This window comes from Sparus aurata, chromosome 5, assembly GCF_900880675.1.
Source record: "Sparus aurata chromosome 5, fSpaAur1.1, whole genome shotgun sequence".
NCBI lineage: Eukaryota > Metazoa > Chordata > Actinopteri > Spariformes > Sparidae > Sparus > Sparus aurata.
The window spans coordinates 14,415,119-14,435,848 of record NC_044191.1 but is presented as its reverse complement, the minus strand read 5'-3'; the positions used below and the strand labels follow the sequence as shown (position 1 = coordinate 14,435,848).

Below are 20,730 nucleotides of genomic sequence, written 5' to 3'. Positions count from 1 at the left end.
TAGGATACAGTTAGCTTAGAAAAAAAGAATAAGGTATAGGTTAGCATAAAGAATGGAAACGGGGGAAACGGCTTGTCTGGCTCTGCCCAAATGTAGAAAATGAAATTATTAAATTGTTTGTTAAATTAAATAGTCCAGTAACAACCCATAAACCATGCTCCTTTTTAGTTCATATTAAACAAAGAAGATATATAGATAAAAAAAAACTTTCATTCTGGCTCTCCAGTGGAAGACGTGTCATCAAAGACGGTGAATTAATGAATTAATACGTTTTTTATAGAAAAACAATCCTGCTAGTCTTTTTATCAAGATGTACTTCTGATAGATTTGTTCATCCAAAAATGTCATAATAAGGGGTAAATATTGTTATTTCAATCAAATTTCCAGGAAACATGTTTTGAAAGGTGATCTGTCTAATGTGGAACAGACATAAAAGTACATCAGTGTGTGTGTGGAGGGGCGATAATAGTGGTTATCCAATGGGTCCACTTAGTCTTCTAATGCATTAAGATTTTAGAAATTATAGGCTATTCATTGGTTGGGTGTGGCTTCATCTCTGTGAAAATGGTGTGTATTTGATGTGGTTGTATGTACGAGGAGTAATTGAGTTCCGGTGTGACTGTGATCAGTGGAGCATCCAGTGACTGCCTCCCTGTGCACTCTGTGGGTAGTTGTAGTTTACAAGACAAGGGGAGGGTGTGTGTGACGATTCTGTTCGTAGACATCCAGACGGAGGAGAAATCAGTTTTCTACAGCTGCACTACAGATGAGAGGAGACACGCTGGGTCATCCCCCTTCTGCCATGTGATTTACATTACAGCAACTTGGGGAAGAGTTCAACCGTGGACGGCTGACGGTAAAAGCTTTTTAAGTATTTGAATATAAGAGGATTTTTGAAAAAGACAACGTAGATTTCTGTATGTATGATCCTGTAGCTACTGCTGTTATTTATCATGTATGATTTTTATATGAAAAATAATGTGTATATCCTTATATAGTTATAAGTTGGTATGTTGTGTAACTGGCACTGTGGCACTGATTTAACAGCATTTCCTGCTGAAAAGCAAATGATCCTGAAGAGATGGTGCTTTAGAAATGTTGCCAATCTACAAAAGACAATAGAAATAAATGCTTCGACTCGTCTTGAATCTGATCTTGAGTTTTGAGTTGAATTTCAGATGTATTGAACATATGAAATACTGTTTTTAAGACTATAAAGGTCAACTATAAGTAATTAACATTAGAGCTATTGTATAGTTTCTTTAGTGCAAGTCCTCTGTAGCAGTCAATGCTATCGTCTACTTTCTTTTAGGCCCCGCTGTGACAAAAACAGCCCCCCATCCCAGTGCACTAAAGTGGTAATGCAATGAATGTGTTTAAATCAAATCTATTTTTCATCTATTGTTGCTCACTTGCCACCACAAGCTGGAGTGGAGCATGCTGACGCTCACTTGAACATGTACATTGCCGTTATTATTCATTTATAGAGTCCCGATTCTGTCACGCATATGAGTCAGTCAAGTGTAAGAGGGTCAGTCTGTTAAGCTCCTGTGCCGGCACAAAGCGGAAAACGTTCCTCTTAAAGAAGCCTTTTAACCTCATGTTTAGTGTCAATATCTCACCGGTCTTGATGTGATTTGTCTGTCAGATTTGTCGACATATTACAGCACAAAAACTCCCACGTTCTACGTTCTGATATTGTGGCTTTCACTGACACATTTCTACAGTATGTGCCTTTTTAAATCACCTGACAATCTGCCTAAACCGTGCTCTGAAGTCACTCTGAGTGATGCATTCATCGCTTGGAAGAAGGGGTGTGTGTGCGTGTATGTGTTTTAGAGAGATGAAACACACACTCACACACACACACACACACACACACACACACACACACAGCCCACGCACACACACACACTTCTTCCTTGGTTAGAGCACTTTAGAGGACTTCATCTGTCTCCTTCTTCAAAGAGCTGATCCTCGGAGAATTTGAGTTATTTTTTGCTACTTTTAAAAGTCCTTCATTTATTTATTCAGAGAGGCCAATACTAAATGACAGCTTGTTCTCTCGTACTGCTGTTTATGAAACAACTCCAGCGCACTAACCACTACCTGCCCCAGATGCTGTGTGAGTAAAAGATGTGAATAATATTAAAACTGCAGCTGCACAGTAGTGCCATGTATACTGAGGGTCAGTGTTGTGAAGGAAATGGTCCTGACATAGTTGTGTGTTATTTGTTATTGTGCTCTCACAATACAGGTGACAAATTAAAGGAAAATCCTGAATATATTGGTGCAAAATGATAACAAATATAGATGCTTCCCAACAGGGCTTATTTAATGAGTATAGAGAGAGTGGTGTAGTGATAATGTATTTTTGTGGGCTAACCCAGAATTAAGCATCGGACTGGTTCCCTCTACAAAAAACCCTGAGAATTTTTGATTGGATTAATTAGATCAAATTGTAATTAAGTGGAATTTGGTATCATTGCAGAAAGTAAACAAACACAAGTTTGTGATTCTTAGATGTTTTGTTCAGCAAGATAATCTTCACAGATTAAATCATTTGTGATTTTTGAAATGTAAATTAATTATAGCTAGACGCTAATGTGATGATCAGTGTACAAGTTGTATAGTTAGGGTTAGAACAGTTTGTAACTAAAGTGGGCCTGTAAAGACAGACTAGTGAGTAGTCGGGTCTCCATGTTCCCTGGGATGGCGTTTAATGTCCCCGACAACCTCTGTGGTCTCATTTAGCCACTGTTTTTAAGACATGGAAGAGTTTCATAATTAAATTGTGGGATGATGTATTTTATTTCGTAACACCAAATGTGTTCTTAAACCAGTGATAACCACAGACCTTTTAGTTCCAATACCTTTAAGGTATTTAACCAAGAACTAATTCAAAAATCCCACTGACTTTGAGACAAGGGAACCAACTGATTTTTCCCTCCAAACGATTGAGAGAGCATATGATATTGTGATCAAACAAAGCAGGTCCGACTGATTTCTGCTGAAGAGACTGCACTTAAACCATGAACAGCAGTGTGAACAGGAGCCTTTCCTACACAAATTTGAAGAAAAGGACATGTCAATAGAAAAATCAATTGTTAATCGTAACGTGTTTCATTTTCATTTTCTGGAGGCATTTCTTCCTCAGAAGTAGATATGTTATGTTGAGGTGTGTTTTTGCTGTATGTGCAAGGCGAGCAATTCTCATTGGTGTGAATAGGTGCCATCTTTGCATCTGGTATCTAGTTGTTCAATATAAATCTGTGTCTAACAGCCATTTGATTGGCACCTATACTTTTCCTCTAGGACCACCAGGTTCACATTAAACTTGGTGGGCTCATGTTCTTCAGGATAAATAACAATAATTTGGGAGCTCCCATTACTTTTTATCTATTGTCACCATCAGATATACAATTTCTACCTCTCCAACAGTTTACCTGTACTGACAATACCAGCAAAACTAATGGCCGTCTCTCTTCTGTACCACAGTACCAGAGGTACAATGTGCCGAAACAGATATTTTCAGCTGTGCTTTGCTAATGTTTCTTCCAAACATTTAATGTTTTTTTTTTTCTAACATAGATTGTGTTGCTTTTGAATGAAAAGATCACTTATTGTCATTAAAGATTTCTTCTAACGTTGTGTTGTTATGGCACAAATTGTTAAATCAAAACTGACAGGTGTCCTGTATGTTAATTAAAATCAGCACAATTTAAGTAACTGGTCAACTTAATAGTAGTATAGCCTTTGATTAAGGATGGTGTAAGGTGGAATTAGCATGCCACAATAGAGACAGTGATTTTCTGTTGTTAAAAAAAAATGATATAACAATAACTCAAGGTCTATTTTAAACCATATATTTAGCTGTTTTTCATTTGAATAGCTGGTAAATAGATCTTTTGTTTATCAAACTGCCACTTCCAAGCTCCAGAATTAACTTCCAATCTTCTGTTTTGTCTCAGTGCGACAAGGGCAAATACATGAAGAAGCAAAGAAAAGGCGACACTGCTAGCATCCCCCTCTCTTCACCAACAGGGAGCAGCAGTGTGCAGGTCTACCATGACTACCAGAAGGTGGCTTTTAACATGTATCCTGGGAATGGTCACACTACAGAAAACGGTTCTCACCAGATCACCAGTCGAGATGCTGCAGGCAAGCTGTCCTCTGTTCCTGATGTCATCCCTCACAGCCAGGACCAGAGGTACAGCATGAAAGATAAGAGCGTTCACAGGAACTCCTCGTGGATGATGGATTCGAGCAGCCTGGCCTACTCCGGGCCAGAGGACAACTCCACAGACCCACATGAGACCCTGACAGAGACTTCCACTTTGACCTTTGTGGATGCCAACACATTGGAGGAGTCAGCAGAGAACCACAGCCTCCACGGGGTGGGAATGGTTTACCTCAAGGAGTTTGTGCTGATTGATGACGATGATGATGGAGACATGTCGCTGAGAGAGAAGACGGTGACAGATTTGTCCATCATGGATGGGAAGGCTGCTGACCTGGTGTGTGGGAGGCTGTTGTCCACCTCCAGTGGCTCACTGTCCGAGTGTAAGGAGGAATCTCCAGCTCCTGAGGTGCCGCCACCTGAGGAAGTGGAGATTGCACACAGAAAGAAACGCTGCTGTTTCTGCTCTATTCTATGACCGAGACATGAAAGATCTGAGTTTTGAGCCCAGCAGCAGTTTGTGCCCAGAACCAGGACTGTGAAACTGTCCCGGGGAACTCAAACAGTGCTCAACCTGAGCTTATACATGCGTTCCTGTTGAAGCAAAAAGCATATTTACAGTCATGGTGATGAAAAGTATAGTTTATACATTGATTTCTAACTCAACTTTTCTGTAATTTAAATTTCTCGCATTTCTTTCTGGCGTGGATTTTATAGAGCCAAAAACACTCAACCATTACAGGTGCAATGTGTAAGACGCGGCCAGAGCCTTAGTTTAAACAGCGTCAAAAGAGTGTAAGGAAAATTCAGTTTTGATGTTTTGTCAAAGACTTTTTGTTCTTTGTTGCAGAGATAGCTACTGCTAGTAGCATGCTAACCAGCTAGCCTCATCTTGTTTCATATTGTCGCTCTGTACCTTAAGAGGCAATAGTCCAATAGTTTGGTAGCGGCTGAGTTTGTCAAGAAAGGAAATGTTCTTATACCTATTCTCCTCATTAGACAGCAATAAACAAAAGTACAAGTGTACTGTCAGAATTCAAGTTTCTTTCTTTTACAAAACTAAGACCAGCTTAATTGCCTTATTTACTCATTGGTCTTTCCACTGTTCCAACAATTGCCAACACTGGTTTGGTCTAAATAAACACTCTCCAGTCCCAGTATGCTGTCGTCCCTGCAGTCAGAGCCCCTAAACCACTTCGGGCAATGTATCCCTGACGTGGAACTGGCATCCAGTCGTGTTTGTTCCTGGTGCAGCCAAAGGAACCTAAAAAAGAAGGAAGGGTCATTACCTAGCTGAATCTTTCTTTGGGGCCAGACTGCGGTGCTGGTTGTTTTAAAGTCTTTGAGGGATGCATTGAGAAACACTAAAACCCACCATATCTACGTCATATGACTTATGATAAAGAAACACCTCCAGAAAATGAAACAACACACTTCAGAGAGTAGGTCAACCACTGATCGTCTCCCCCCACCAGTGATCGACAGAGCTGATGATATTGCGATCAAACGAGGCAGGTCTGTCTGATTTCCTCTCATGATGAAAAAATCAGTTGCTAACCTGCTCTCTGAAGTGTGCCTTTCATTTTTCTGGAGGTGTTTCTTCCTCAGAAGTCCTACGATGTAGATATGTTGGGTTGAACTGTGTTTCTCCTTGCATCTCCTATTGACTTCAAAACAGCTGACACAAAATTCAGTGATGTAATGACCTTTATTTCTTTTTTAAGTTTCTTACATTTTAAGTTACTTGGTCAAGCTGTCTTCACTGGTAGGCCAGTGAGGCTGGTTCTGCTTCCTGTGGTACAGGAAGACTTAGTCAGTTAAGAGGGCCGTTAGCTGCACTGCAAGCTGAACTAGTTATCTAAAGCCAGCTAACAGACACATCCGTAGATAGCTACAACAAAGTGTACAGTGAGCAATGATTTTCAAAAGGGGGTCAGTTCTTCCACATTGCACCAGACGTCAACCAATTTTGTGTTTTTGTACGACTCAATTATTTACATAATCATGAAACATATGTTTGCTGAGAGGTGTTATGCTCTCTGTTTGATTAACATTTAAATTTGATTGTGTGGGTCAAGATTACGTTTTCAAGTTTAACAATCATATCTCTTAAGTCTATAGTAACATTTTATACTAATAAATGCATGTTACTGCAATATTTGATCTGAATGACAGACTTTGTGGAAACTACACGAAAATTCTCGAAAGATCAGGTGCTAATAACAAATAAAGACATCTTCAATGACCACATTTTGTGTCTTATTACTTTCTCTATGTACACACTTTATTCAGTGATGGGACACAGGATAAGAAGGCAGAATTGTTGCATCATTAAGCAGAGCCTTTTCTCTCAAATCAGTTAATGTTTTCTATAAATGGTCATTTCCTTGACCTAAGATCTTCAACTGAAACAGTGGTTCTGCAGAGAAAAAAGTACTCAACTGCCACTAATCAGAGACAGGCCTTTTCCTGTTTGCCACATGGGATCATATTTTAGAAAAAGCTGTTGATCCTGATTGAGTTGTGACAGATATTTGACATGAGACTTTCTTGACTGTAGCTCATGGCACAATTTGAGTGGGATCAACCTATCATTTGTCTCTTTCCGTTCACAACCATACATGTTTTCCGAAATAATTATTTCGGACTTCAGCTCTCTCTACCACTGCAATGTTTAGCACTATATCATGTCCTGGTCTAGTCAGATTGGGGACGATATAAAGAGAAAGTTTTGTACGGGGTTTAATCAGTCCGGTCCAGCAGCAGGCGCTAATGGAGGCGGTAGCTCGTTGGTTTGAGTGACAGGACCAGGACAGGACCCTGCTGGGCAGAAAGATAGCAGCTCTAAAGACTTATCACCCCAACTCACAGCACACCAAACGACACCCCCTCAGCACCCATTGCAGACTCTGTGTTGGGACAAGGTGGGATGTTATAGTATATATAGTAAAAAGGATTAATTTAGCCACATTTAATCTAATAAGGGTTACAAAACTCCTCTGAATACATTGGACAAAGGGTAAGAAACGTGATATTTATAAGATTTTTGGTCTGTATTAGTAGTGCAAGACATTAATAATAATTTGTACTTGACATAGTTTCTAAGTCATCTGGTTACCAACCAGTGTCACACATGGTGATGGAGCGGTTGATGTGCTTGTAAAATACACAGCTTTTGTCAGAGGGCATCCAGCAGGTTTCCTTCGGCCAAAAATAGCCGTTATCAGCTCCCGCAGCATTTGTGTGCCAGAGTGAGCGCTGAGCATATCATCATTACATGTGAAGTGTAACTGAATGTGTCAGCGGATGACAGATGAAGCCACAAAACCACCAGCTGCAAGGAAGACCAAGAAGCCATTTTTATTTTATTTTTTTCAGAGTAACCTCAGCTCACCCATCATGGTCCACAAGACAGGAAGTGAAAAATGAACAAAAGATGATGGGGATTAGAAGGTTTAACGTCTGGTGAAGAGAAGACCACAACAGACTCTCAGAGAGGATGGACCAGAGAAACAGAATAATGATCATGGCTTTCCTTCTCTGTGTCATTGCAGGTGAGAAAACTGATGACCCTTTTTGTCCCAATTTTCATGTGTGGTGATAATTTGATATAATTTATATTTCTAAACAGTTCACTGAGAACAGATGGACACTGATGGATGTTCTTTCTGCCCTCTCCGATATGTTAGCAGAAGGCCGCTATCTTGATGTGTGCATCACCTGTCACGCTAATGCCATATGTGATGACAAGTGGGACGGCTCCGGCAAAGTTTGTAGCTGCAAGTACGGGTTTATTGGAAATGGGAGAACGTACTGTCAAGGTAGGAGAAAGCTTAAATGAAGGCATATCAACGTAATTTTTTCATGAGAAATAATGAGAACTTAAGGGTTAAATGATGAATTCAAACTTAAAAAGGTCGCTCTGTTTGTTTTGTATTTACAAATGATCAAACTTTAAGCATCTTTTAGCTCGTTGTTTTGGTTTTACTGATTTAGTTCATTCTCACCACTCTCATCAGCTTTGTTTCCACCAGCAGCGAGCAGCTGATTTCTCAGCGAGAGAATCTCTACAAAGTACACTGTCTGTAGCACCGAACAGCAGATAGACAAAGTTAGATTGTAGCTAGTGAACATTGTGGAGCATTTACTAGGTAAGAGGCAGATTTTTCCCCCAGAAGTTGGTGCACAGTAAAATAAAGCTAAAGGTTAATCCACTATCGTATATGAACATGTTAGAATGTTGACAAACAAAGCACAGCTGAGGGGGTGATGATTCTTTAATAAGTCACTAATCATATCAGTATTTTCACAGGTGATAACATTAACTGTTTCAGCTCCTGTTGAATTCCTGTTGAAACATTTTCTCTTGTAGATAAAGATGAGTGTGCAATAGGAGCCATAAGGATCTGTGGGGCATACACCACCTGCCACAACACATACGGCAGCTACTACTGTACCTGCCAGGCTGGCTTCAGCCCCTCCAACAACATGACGGTCTTCATCCCAAACGATGGGACCCACTGCCAGGGTGAGTTTAAGATCAAACAGGGTCGTTTTACAGGGTTAGTAAAGGTGAATAAGAGAATAATTACAATTACATGCACATTTATCTTGTATTAAAAGCTCAATTATTAATTTCAGAGATTTAATAAAATTTCGTAAAGGTGCACAATCCCACAGAGGAAGAGCCATACGTTTTATTTTTGATGTCTTCTTAACATTTACTTGATGTGCGAGTAATATCCCTACAGGGTAAAAAAAAAATGTTTAACAACGTAATTTTAGACATCTTTTCAACTTCAGTTACAGACGTCTAAGGAACTCGTTATGGTTCAAAATTAAAGTTTTAATGACAATTCAGCAAAGATTGTAGAGAGGATTGGCACCCTGAGGCTCAACGTCAGTAGCTTGCATGAGGCATGTAATTTACCAGGAGAGCCATCATCAGCTTTTGTACTGATCATGTTCCACCCTGTGGATTTTATTGCATGAATTAAAATTTGCCTGCCATAAAATTAAAAAATGTGGCCATCATATCACGTAAAAATAAAGGTGGGAAAATAATTCAGATCTGCTCTTTTTTCTTCTGATAACACTGCTAAAAAAAATCTCACCACAAGATTCATTCAGTGGCTTTCAATCAGATCACTGTTCAAGTTCTTGAGGACAATTTTAATAGACTTAAACTACAACTTGGGGCCATTCATCCGTTTAACTGTTTTATTAACCATTTGGTGGTGCAGACGTCGACGAGTGCGAGATCACAGGCTTGTGTGGAGACGGAGGTTACTGCAGGAATCTGGAGGGCACTTTTGAGTGCAGGTGCCAGCTGGGTTATCAAGTTCACAACGGAGTGGAGCCCTTCCATCCTCACAGAAGCAGAGCTTTCTGCGAAGGTAAACCCAGCCTGCAGTGAGTGAAAATTAGTGTAGTATGTTAGACTGACTTTTAAAACCTTTAAAAGGCAATACATTCCCACAGTGTATTTCAACTATTTCAACGCCATACAAATTGTAGTCAGTCAGAACAGCTTCAGTCTAACCCAGTGCAGTTTTTTAGAGCCCTGAATGTCATTTGTGTGTTTAGCTGTCTGTAATAGTGTCATTTCAAACCTGATGTGAAATCTATGCACATGTTGTGGCCAGCGGGTAAGCTTTGTATGTTGTCGTCCCTCTCAGTGGTCGACTGTGGCCAGCCCACCTCAGTGGAGGACGCGGTGCTGCTGTCGGTCACTGGGACCACGTTTGCCAGTGTGGCCACATTTGGCTGTGACGAAGGTTTTGTGTGGCGGAGTGGCAACAAGAGCTCTGTGTGTGAAGCTGATGGACAGTGGAGAGGAGCCACCATAGTCTGTGAAGGTAACAAATCACAAGCACACACAGATTTGATTTCCTCTCCTAATATTATATAACTATTCATGATTATTCAGCACATTGTAACTCTGTACTTTGATTCCTCTGCTCTTAGGTTCTTGCGACATTTATGACAGCTGTGTTTTATTTTAATTGTCTGGCTTTTCAGGCGGTAAATGTGAAACAGATTGAAGGGCTGGTTGATGTGATGTGAAATCTATATTTAAATAAATTGCCTCTTCATAAGTAATAGCTTTTTCACAGGATATGTTTCTAACTTCAAAGCCTGTCTTCTGTCTTAAAGGTGCCGTATGTAAGGTAGCTGATTACAGCAAGCAAAACCTTTTACCTTTAACCACCTAGATAGGGCTCCTAAATATTGTTTTAAGATAGATTTAAAGGGGCACTATGTCGTTTTGGACAAGAAATTCAAAGTCAGAATTTGAATATTCACAGTATTAATTCATCAATGCGCCCATATTGATTTTTTTCATAACTGAATAAATAAGATGTTCTCATGTTTGTTTGCTAGTGATGATGTTGCTAGCTAATGATTCAAGATTCAAAAAACGTCATTGTCCGTCACATAGTGACAGGGCTCAAAACATAAACGCCACAAAAACATAAAACACACATTTAAACCAATGAGACGTGTTTGTTTTGCTTTTAACAAACAAACAAAGCAAAACAAACGTGTTTCATTGGTTTAAATGTGTTTTCTGTTGAACACCTGTTAAGTTACACCTGCATAAATCATTAATCTGCTTTATCAATTAAAAATAAAATCCATACTGGCTGACCAGAAAAAACGCACAAATTTCCTTATTGCAAAAGAAAACATATTTCAGGAGGGAGTCTGTGTTTAAAGTTAAGGTCCGGTCTGTTCCAGGCCGAACCGGCCGGTGGTCGGAACGTTTTTTTACCCCATAAAACGGCCGCAGGTGACACAGAGTGGAACGCCAGACACTGGGTCAATCTCATATTTAGCATATCAAGGGGGGATACGAGCGGCCCCTCCCAACTTTTGAGCTGATCCTTGTTTCTATTGAAATGTGATTGGCTCAGCCGCTCAGTCTGTCATTAAACCGTTATGTTCGTGTTTGAAAAAGGAACAATAAGAAAGAGGAGCGGGATGAATTCAAGTTAGCAAACATGTTAAAAAGAAATAAGCCGTAGAAAGAGATGGGTGGAGCAGAAAAAAGGTTTATACAGGATGCAGCCTAAAGCTCCATATTAACAGAGCTTTTAGTGGTGGAGGGGTGAACGTCAGCGCGGCTACAGTCCGCCAGGCCAGTGAAGAAACGGGACCCAGCAGCAGACCCAGTGCCGGTATGTCGGGCTGCGATGGGTCGGGTTGTAATTTCAGGCCCGTTGAGAACTCTAGTTTGTGTTTTTGGATGTGTTCAGGGCACACAGAACTTGGCTGTCCGCCGATCGGATCGGACGATATTTTGCATTTTGAGCAGTTTGTGAGATCAGCGTAATGTCTTAATTCACCGATCCGATCAGTGACGTCATTGTCGTGTTGAAACTTTTTGCAGATGCTCCCGTTGCATAGATGGCAGATGGCTTGTGTTTTATCTGTCTCATTTACTCCGAAGAAGTTCCACAGCACCGCTGAATTTCAACCCCAGCCCGCCCCTGGCGTGAGGGGTAGTATGTTAGACTGACTTTCAAAACCTTTAAAAGGCAATACATTCCCACAGTGTATTTCAACTATTTCAACCCCTTACAAATTGTTGTCAGTCAGTAACGTTACAGCTTCAGTCTAACCCAGTGCAGTTTTTTAGAGCCCTGAATGTCATTTGTGTGTTTAGCTGTCTGTAATAGTGTCATTTCAAACCTGATGTGAAATCTATGCACATGTTGTGGCCAGCGGGTAAGCTTTGTATGTTGTCGTCCCTCTCAGTGGTCGACTGTGGCCGGCCCGCCTCAGTGGAGGACGCGGTGCTGCTGTCGGTCACTGGGACCACGTTTGCCAGTGTGGCCACATTTGGCTGTGACGAAGGTTTCGTGTGGCGGAGTGGCAAAAAGAGCTCTGTGTGTGAAGCTGATGGACAGTGGAGAGGAGCCACCATAGTCTGTGAAGGTAACAAATCACAAGCACACACAGATTTGATTTCCTCTCCTAATATTATATAACTACTCATAATTATTCAGCACATTGTAACTCTGTACTTTGATTCCTCTGCTCTTAGGTTCTTGTGACATTTATGAAAGCTGTGTTTTATTTTAATTGTCTGGCTTTTCAGGAGGTAAATGTGAAACAGATTGAAGGGCTGGTTGATGTGATGTGAAATCTATATTTAAATAAATTGCCTCTTCATAAGTAATAGCTTTTTCACAGGATATGTTTCTAACTTCAAAGCCTGTCTCCTGTCTTAAAGGTGCCTATAAGGTAGCTGATTACAGCAAGCAAAACCTTTTACCTTTAACCACCTAGATAGGGCTCCTAAATATTGTTTTAAGATAGATTTAAAGGGGCACTATGTCGTTTTGGACAAGAAATTCAAAGTCAGAATTTGAATATTCACAGTATTAATTCATCAATGCGCCCATATTGATTTTTTTCATAACTGAATAAATAAGATGTTCTCAGATTAAACTTTTCCCCTCAAAACTACATAATGTACCTAGTGAGTTTTTTCAGGAGCACAGGGTTCAGACAGAGACGTTCCAGTTGATACACTTTAATGCAGCGTGTCACTGCTTTGGCTCTCAGAGGTTGACTGTGGCTTTCCCCCTGCCTTCAATCACGCTCATATGCTGTGGAATAAGAGCTCGAGGATGGGCTCTGAGGTGCTTTATCAGTGCAACTCTGGATATCATAATGTTGGAATGGGCAACGTGTCCACCTGTACTGCTGCTGGACGGTGGGAGACACCTTCTTTGCTCTGTGAAGGTACAGTCACTGTTTTATCAAATCGACTCAGATCTACAGTTTGGGCTTTTTTCTCCTCGTTGCACTGAAAGTGGATTAATCTGAATCTTGGTGTTCATGTTACCTGGTTTTGGTGTGTGTGCTTCCTTGTAGAGACCTTGTGTGGACGCCCAACCATAATTGAACACACTGAGCAGGTGTGGAACAATAATTCAAGCCCTGGCAGCACTGTACTTTATTTTTGTAAAGAGGGCTTTTCTAACAAAGGAGGACATGATGTGTCGATTTGTAATGAAAACGGTCAGTGGACCCTACCAACCCTGTCTTGCCAAGGTAATTCAAACAGTGAATGAAACTTTTGAAGATAGGAAATCAGTCCTCGTGTTTTCTGTCACGTCTTATGGTGAAGCTTGTTATTGGAAAGAAGAATGACTTGGCTGAAAGGAGAGAAAAAAAGATGCTGGCCTGCACACCCACAAAGGTGTTTTTCACTTATCCTCTGGCTATTTAGTCGATGCATGACAACAAGAACCAGTCAACACAGGTGAAATCAGCAGTAGCGTGGTGTGCAGAGCAGAGATCCTTGTGTTAGCATAACTACAAATGGGTCATTCTCTACAAATGTCATTTTTTAGCCTTTACAGAAATATTTCACCTGAAAACTCTTGAAACTTTGATTCAATATTTTATAATAAATCAACAGATTATTTGCTTCCTGACCCATCAATTCGGCAATATTTGTTTTTTTTAATCCGTTATTTAACATTCCAAGCTCCACAGGACTACAACAGTCATGTATTAAGGGAAAGTGCCAAATCTTTAGTTCAAATCCATGTTTTTATACCATTTGAAATGTAATAATGTATACGTAACTGTCAAATATATAATAGAAATTAAGTTAAGAATAATAAAATACATCATGAAAATAATCCTACCCTGGAGTCACGTCACTGGTACCATGTGACAAATGTCTATTATTTTGAAATAATATATTTCCTTAAGTCCACTGACTCTTTTCAATTCTAACAACTTTTCACATTTATCTCAAGATTTACTGCTTAATTAGTAGGGAATTGGAAAAAGTACAATACAAATGCATTGAATGACATGATATAGTGAGTTTTTACATTATTGACATGTGTTTTGGTGCCCTGTAGCAGCCATTTCACAAAAATGCATTTCTTCTGAATATTGTCACTGGTGCTACTTTTCTTATGGGTAACACCAGTAAAATAAAAATATAGAAGGGCATCATTTATGTGTATTGACAGAGTCAGTGAGTTATGGAATAATGTGGTCTTAGTTTAAAAGTTAGAAACAGAGAACATGTTCAGACATTTTGTCAAAAAGTGGACATTTCTGTAGAATGACCCAAATGTTGTCCAAATTTATTTGAATAACATTTGTACTTGTATGTACTTTAATTGTTTTGTATATTTGTCTAACTCCCCTGTGTGTATCATTTCCTGTCCCAGAGATATTATGTGGGGATCCTCCTATACTGCCTCATACTGGGCATGTGTGGAATGGCAGCTCCAAACCTGGAAACACAGTGACTTACTACTGTAAAACAGGATTTTATTACAGTGAAGGAGAAAACATATCATTGTGTACAAGTAATGGTTACTGGACAAAACCAAACATCTCATGCAAAGGTAACAAAATGTTGTAGATGTTGTGGTTGGTGTTATGCTGTTGTCTGGAGTCAAATAACTGTTTCCACCCAATACTGCGATTTCCATTCTTGTAGAGGTTGACTGTGGTGTGCCCCTACCCATCCCTCATTCAGTCATGCGGTGGGATAATGTCTCCACTGTGGGCGCTCAGGTTGTTTATCAGTGTAACTCCGGATATCGAGATGCTGGAGAGGGAAATGTGTCAGTTTGTACTGCCAGTGGGGAATGGGACGCAGCCCCTCTTCTCTGTCAAGGTGATAATGACATTAATCAACATACCAGAGTATTGGGTTCTGGGTGAGACTTTACAGTAAGGTGCACAAAAATGTGAGGAGCTCCTAAGGAGCAAGTACAGAATCAGGAACAACTCAATTATTGATGAATAGTTAATGAGTAATTCCTGAATAACTGTGAGCCGAGAACTATATAGTAGGTAGTAATGAGTAACTGATGAATAGACTGGGATTAATGGATCATTTTTTTAATGATCAGTTCATGAATAGAGGTGAATCGACTCAATTGTTCCTGATTAACTATGAAGCACCTGCTGAGTGGCATGAACTAGTGATAACACATAAATACTATTTACCCAATCATTAGATACTCTTTTTGTGTACCTTAAAGTACATTAATGCTAAGTAGTTACCAAGTAGAATCATTAGATACTCATTATCTAATCATTAGTTACTGTTCTGTTTTCATTACTTCATGATTATGTCAAGTACTGATCATTTTCCTGTGAGTTCACAATTAGCTCTTAATATCAGACCAGAGGCAAGGAAGGCAGACACAAAGAGTAACTAATGATTAAGTAATAAGTATCTAGTATTTTGTTCAGTTTAAACAAAATGCCTCAGATGAAAGTAATAATGCATTCTGTAATTAAACAACATGAATCTTCAAACTACCAGTGACCTACAATGACTTGCTTGTTTTTTCGTTGTAGAAATCACTTGTGAAGAGCCTGTTTTTAAACCTCATGCTAACGTGCGATGGAACGGCACAGCAAACATTGGCAGTGTGGTGTATTATCAATGTGAGGAGGGATATCACATGAGGAGCCTGAGAAACTACTCAGTATGTGGAGAGAGTGGACTGTGGGAGGATATTGAACTATGGTGTGAAGGTGCAATGTTTTTAATGACAGATATGTATATTGATAAACTGCAGTTTTCAATTCAGAATATTCTGTAGCGATTTGGACAAAATGTTTCAAGCAGTACTTTTATATTTGGGAGAATATACGAAGAGTCACATGTTGCATCTCTTCTTCAGCTGTCATGGATGATTTGTGTTTTTCTTCATGTCATACTGTGTGCCTGTTAATAGCATGTGATCTGTGGTAATTCATGTCTGTGTGCAGAAATAAGTTGTGGTCCCCCACTAAACCTCCCCTATACTAACCTCCTGTGGGATCACACCAGTACACCAGGCAGTGTGGTGCTGTATGAGTGTATGGATGGATTTTACCAGGAGAGTGGAAAAATTGTGTCAACATGTTTACAATCAGGAGAGTGGGGGAGAGTGTCTATGAAGTGCAAAGGTACAGTGATCATCTCTACACATGGACATGCATCTATTCAGCTGTGAAAGAGTCATTCTTCTTGGTTTTTAACACATTATTGAAATGTTTTGTTTGTCCACTAAGTAACTGATTAATTATGGTCCCATATTGTTTCAGCTGTGGTTAGTGGCTCCTTTGTATATTCCTGCTTTGGCTCTCTGATCATGCTAGTTGCAATTTTTTAGGTGATAAATAACATTTTGTTACATTCACATTATCCCAAGTCGTGCTGGTGAATTTATTTCTGTGGATTATTTGACTTTACTCAGACGTGGCTTTTCCAACTTGATGACTCCTCCAGTCAAGGGCACCGGTGGACCCAAACAAAGAGCACAGCAATACTTGGAATCAATTAATTAACCAATCAATGTCATTGTTTCCCAGCTAATTGTGGCCCAGTCCCTTTCCTTGCCAACTCAGAGGTGGTGTGGCATAACAGAAGTGTAGTGATCCACCGCTGTGTGGATGGATATCACAGCAGGAGGGGCGGCAATGTCTCTGTGTGTGGCAGCTCTGGGCTGTGGCAGAAAGCCACACTGAGTTGCATAGGTGAGTAAGAACATATCAAGTGAACATAAAATAAATGCTTGTGTGGGGATATTGATCTGCTTTGCATTGTGAACATGTTTGTCAAGTGATTTGCAATATTTTGAAAAACAAAGGGTGAAGATTTGGCGTGCCTTCACTCTTTTCGTCCTTGTTTCTCTTTTAGAAATAAAGCCAGCAATCAATCACCTGTTTGTCCTCAATGAAAAATGTGTGTACTGGAAGGCAGAAAAGTATGACGAGGACACAGAAGTTTACAAGGTAACTGGACAGGTCATAATCCTTTCAGTGTAGTCGCCATTTTGTGTGCGTAAATGCAGGCATAGGAAATGTTTGCTTTTCTTATTCACAGTACGACAGACATACTGTTTTTTCATCTTAACCATTAAAGGTGCACTATGTAGTTGCAGGGAAGACATTTTAAGATCTTCATTGACTGAATTGTATGCCTAAACAAACAGAATGAACAAACTGATGTTCTGATGACTGAACAAGCTCGATAAACAAACTGTCCAACACAATTTCAGACTGTTTTACTATGTTTATATGTGGCGGACCCTGCCACCTTTCTAGCTTCAAAAAGTGTTCTGGGGGCCTTATTTACCCCTAAGAACAGCTTGTTTATTCAGTTATGGGAAAAATAAATATTTCTGAGTTTGTATTATTACCTCATTTTAATGTTTCAATTTTGTAAATATTAAATGTCTTAAGTATATAATAATTTCTATTCTGAAACTACATGGGCACAATGTAGTTTCAGAAAAGAAATACAAAATTTAAAGGATGTCATGAGATCAGAATTTTACATTTTAAAGCTCCTATTTGTAGAAAAAGCTGAGTTTTGAGTCTCACTCCCAACTTGTCAAAAACAGACACTTTGGGATGGCAGCCGACCTGTTTTAAAATCCCAAAGCGTCCGTTTGGACAAGATAAGAGTGAGACTCAAAAATCTCAGTAGGACCTTTTTAATACAACAGTAGAATAAAAAAGGGAACTCGATGCCTCATTTAACAGCACTGCAAAATGAAAAAAAAGTCACACAGGCTAAATAAAATCCTACCAACACATATTTAACAATGTTAATCTGTGTGCAGCCTTTTTTGACAACCTAACCAACTATGCAGGATGACTCATGCCACATTGGATATAACCTTTCCAGGTGACATACACAGGATCCAGAGATTACCAGAGATCCTTTCACGATAACAGGAAGAGGTTTCTGAGCTCCAAGGCCGACCAGCATGAACTCTGTCTGAACCTGCTTCCAGCCACCAACTACAGCATCTCAATCACTGCAGTATCTGCCAGATTCACAGCCACCATCACTACTAACACCAGTCTAACAGGTATTGTTGTCTTAAATTCACTTTATCTGCCTAATGTGTTCCTGCATCAAAGTTAGGCGTTATCAGCTTCATGGACTGATACATTTCACACATTTTCTTTATGCTGAGCCTTTATCATTAACTATAAGAACATTTGACAGTGCCACCAGCACCAGTTGTCTACTACAGAGAATTTGAGACTCCTGTACCAACGTTGAGGCTACACAGAAGACCCGACACACTGGACCCAATAAGGTAACAGCCAAGCAGGCAAGAAGCAGGGCAGGCAGTTGAAGACTGGGGGTGTGAACTGGGAAAAATGTATAAAACTTCAGAATAAATCTGATAGTGTGTAAGTTTTTGAGAAAATGAACCTACTTTTTAATAGAGTGGCATAGTGAGGACATTAGCATCGCCCTGGTTCCCTCCACAAAAAGCCTATGTTTAGTTTGATGATGTCTGTGACAACCTCTGTAGTCGCCACATGTTAGCAGCAGCCACCATGTAAGAGCTTTATAATTAAATTGTGGGACATTTAATGATGTATTAATGTATGTATTAATGTATGTATAAAAAACATGTAAATATCTTCAGCCTGCGGTAACCACAGACCTTATTTCAGGTATTTAACTGAAAAACCAGTTTCAAAAACCCAGTTCGTATTTAATCATATGACCATAATATACTCAAGTTAAAAAGTTAAAAGAAATGTTTCTTTTCTTGTTCTTCTTTTGGCAGTTTGTACCAGGTGTTTGTGCTTCCTGCAGAGGGGATGATAATGTTTGACTGTTCCTCTGCTGCGAGCTCACTGGGGCACATCACTGCCCAGATTGCGGTCGGACATGTCGGGACACAGATGGACTTTACTGTAGGGGATGGACTGTACTATGGAGGTTTCTTTAATGAACCACTAGGGAATGGCAGGAACTATTATATTATCCTACGAGCTGTCAGTCAGTGGAAAACGGTGGGTGCAGCTGCTTCACTGTGTGTTAACTGACTACAGAACTGTTGAATAACCTGAATGTTTTCTCGCCTAGGCTTTAAAAAGTTCCTGTGTCCTGTGGGCTAAAGTAAGAGGTAATTTACCGACCAAAATATCCAAACCCAATGCTGTAATTTTTAAAATATTTGGAGTATATAATATTTATTTAGTTTGTTTAGGCATACAAGTGAGTCTATGAAGATCTTTCAAAATATTAATCTCAATAAAAAGTGCTCCTTTAAAAATGCATTTTAAATTGCAAAATTAAAAAAATGTAGAAACTGACAGTTCCTCACACCCAGCGTTTCCTTGTTCCAGGTACATCCTATATTATGAGGGTTTCATCTCTGTCTGCTGTCATATCAGTAGGACTGGTTGCTTTGGTCATATTGGTTGGATACAGATTCACCCGGTATGGGAGATGGTACAAAACACTACATTACCCACCATGTTCATGTTTGTTTATGTGTTAAACAAAACACTCATCTATCTCATGGTTATTGAATTCAACTGTTCACAGTCTAAAGTTATTTTACTGTTTCTAGACATTTAAAAAATTAAATACATAAAGGATGAGTGGATTAGTGAGTTTTAATAGTATTATTATGTTTTATTGAACAATTTGTTTATCATACAGCAGTTATGAAATGGAATTACAGCCTTGATATGAAATATTGATTGTGTTTTGCTTTTGGTGAAAAAAAATCTGTAAAAAGGGAAACAAATGCTGATTATGTCTCATTGATACATGACTGCATAATTGTTTTAAAATGGAATTAAATGGCCTGGTGTCTTTTTTTTTCAGGTTTTTCAAGAAGACATGACGCTCTTCAGTGCCCATTTTCTGTCATTGTATTTTAGATGACACTCTTATATTCCTCTTGTACATCTTGTAATTAACTTTGATAAAACTTTTTTCAGTGACTAGTGGATGTGTTCTTCATAAAAGCTTGAATTATAATTGGATGTGAAAATGTTCTTGTAACTAGGAACAATCCTCTTTGAGACTACTTGTAATTTTGATGTTTGATGCGCTCTGCTGTGCCCCCTTATCAGAAACTACAGGAAGTAGAGCCACATTTACTCAAGATTCAAGATGTTTATTGTCCCTTGTTTTACCGTTTTTGAAAATCTTTTGCTCAGAGCCTGGCCAACAGAAATGGTAAAAAGTAATAAGTAAGTTATTCTGTAACAGTTTACAGAACAAGAATATAAGACAGCAGAGATAAGATACATTTGTATATACCATCTATACATGTATTCACATGAGACACAAATATAGTCATAGAATGTAAACAAGGGTAAATATCATGTTTTGGTCATCCAAGTTTCATCAGGTAGGCTAATGTTTAAAGCTGGATGACCAAACAGGGACTTCAATAAAGTACATGAATCCTGGTAAAGTACATGCCTCATGCAGCTACTGAGACTAAGGCTCAGGGTTCAGACCCCTCTTGCAGTTTTTGCAGCACAGATTAAAATTTGGCCATCATAAAACTTTACACAGGAACACAGGAAGCTCTTACAATGTATGTAGATGAAAATATGCATAACATGACACTGTAAAAGCTTTAACCTTGTAAGATTGCCACTTGGACATGCTGTCGTAGACTTTCACTCTGGCTCTCCAGTGGAAGACTTTTCAATGCCATTAAAGATGCTGAGTTGACTTCTTCTGTATATGTCTTTGCTCAGTGGGGTGGCTCTTTCTGAGGTTTCTT

At 39.4% G+C, this 20,730-nt stretch overlaps 2 protein-coding genes across 8 annotated transcripts; both read left to right on the top strand.

Moving 5' to 3' along the window:
* The first annotated feature begins 250 nt into the window (after positions 1-250).
* Positions 251-6,417, top strand: LOC115581236 (paralemmin-2). Of its 2 annotated transcripts, none has more exons than XM_030416146.1 (2): positions 251-856; positions 4,045-6,417. In XM_030416146.1, the coding sequence occupies exon 2, from the start codon at positions 4,095-4,097 to the stop codon at positions 4,656-4,658; it is 564 nt and encodes a 187-aa protein (XP_030272006.1). In that variant the 5' UTR covers positions 251-856; positions 4,045-4,094; the 3' UTR covers positions 4,659-6,417. The 2 variants fall into 2 exon arrangements, with proteins under 2 accessions (XP_030272006.1, XP_030272005.1); XM_030416145.1 differs by having other exon boundaries at positions 253-856; positions 3,972-6,417.
* Positions 6,418-7,063: 646 nt separating this feature from the next.
* Positions 7,064-20,678, top strand: susd1 (sushi domain containing 1). Of its 6 annotated transcripts, XM_030416574.1 has the most exons (21): positions 7,064-7,199; positions 7,559-7,734; positions 7,870-8,001; positions 8,553-8,708; positions 9,424-9,576; positions 9,859-10,038; positions 11,942-12,121; positions 12,755-12,934; positions 13,067-13,246; positions 14,389-14,568; positions 14,664-14,843; positions 15,536-15,715; positions 15,953-16,132; positions 16,538-16,702; positions 16,866-16,960; positions 17,859-18,045; positions 18,186-18,279; positions 18,763-18,991; positions 19,065-19,104; positions 19,328-19,421; positions 19,815-20,678. In XM_030416574.1, the coding sequence occupies exons 2-21, from the start codon at positions 7,680-7,682 to the stop codon at positions 19,831-19,833; spliced, it is 2,859 nt and encodes a 952-aa protein (XP_030272434.1). In that variant the 5' UTR covers positions 7,064-7,199; positions 7,559-7,679; the 3' UTR covers positions 19,834-20,678. The 6 variants fall into 6 exon arrangements, with proteins under 6 accessions (XP_030272434.1, XP_030272430.1, XP_030272435.1 ...); XM_030416570.1 differs by lacking the exon at positions 19,815-20,678 and having other exon boundaries at positions 19,328-19,803; XM_030416571.1 differs by lacking the exon at positions 19,815-20,678 and having other exon boundaries at positions 7,086-7,104; positions 19,328-19,803.
* Positions 20,679-20,730: the final 52 nt, after the last annotated feature.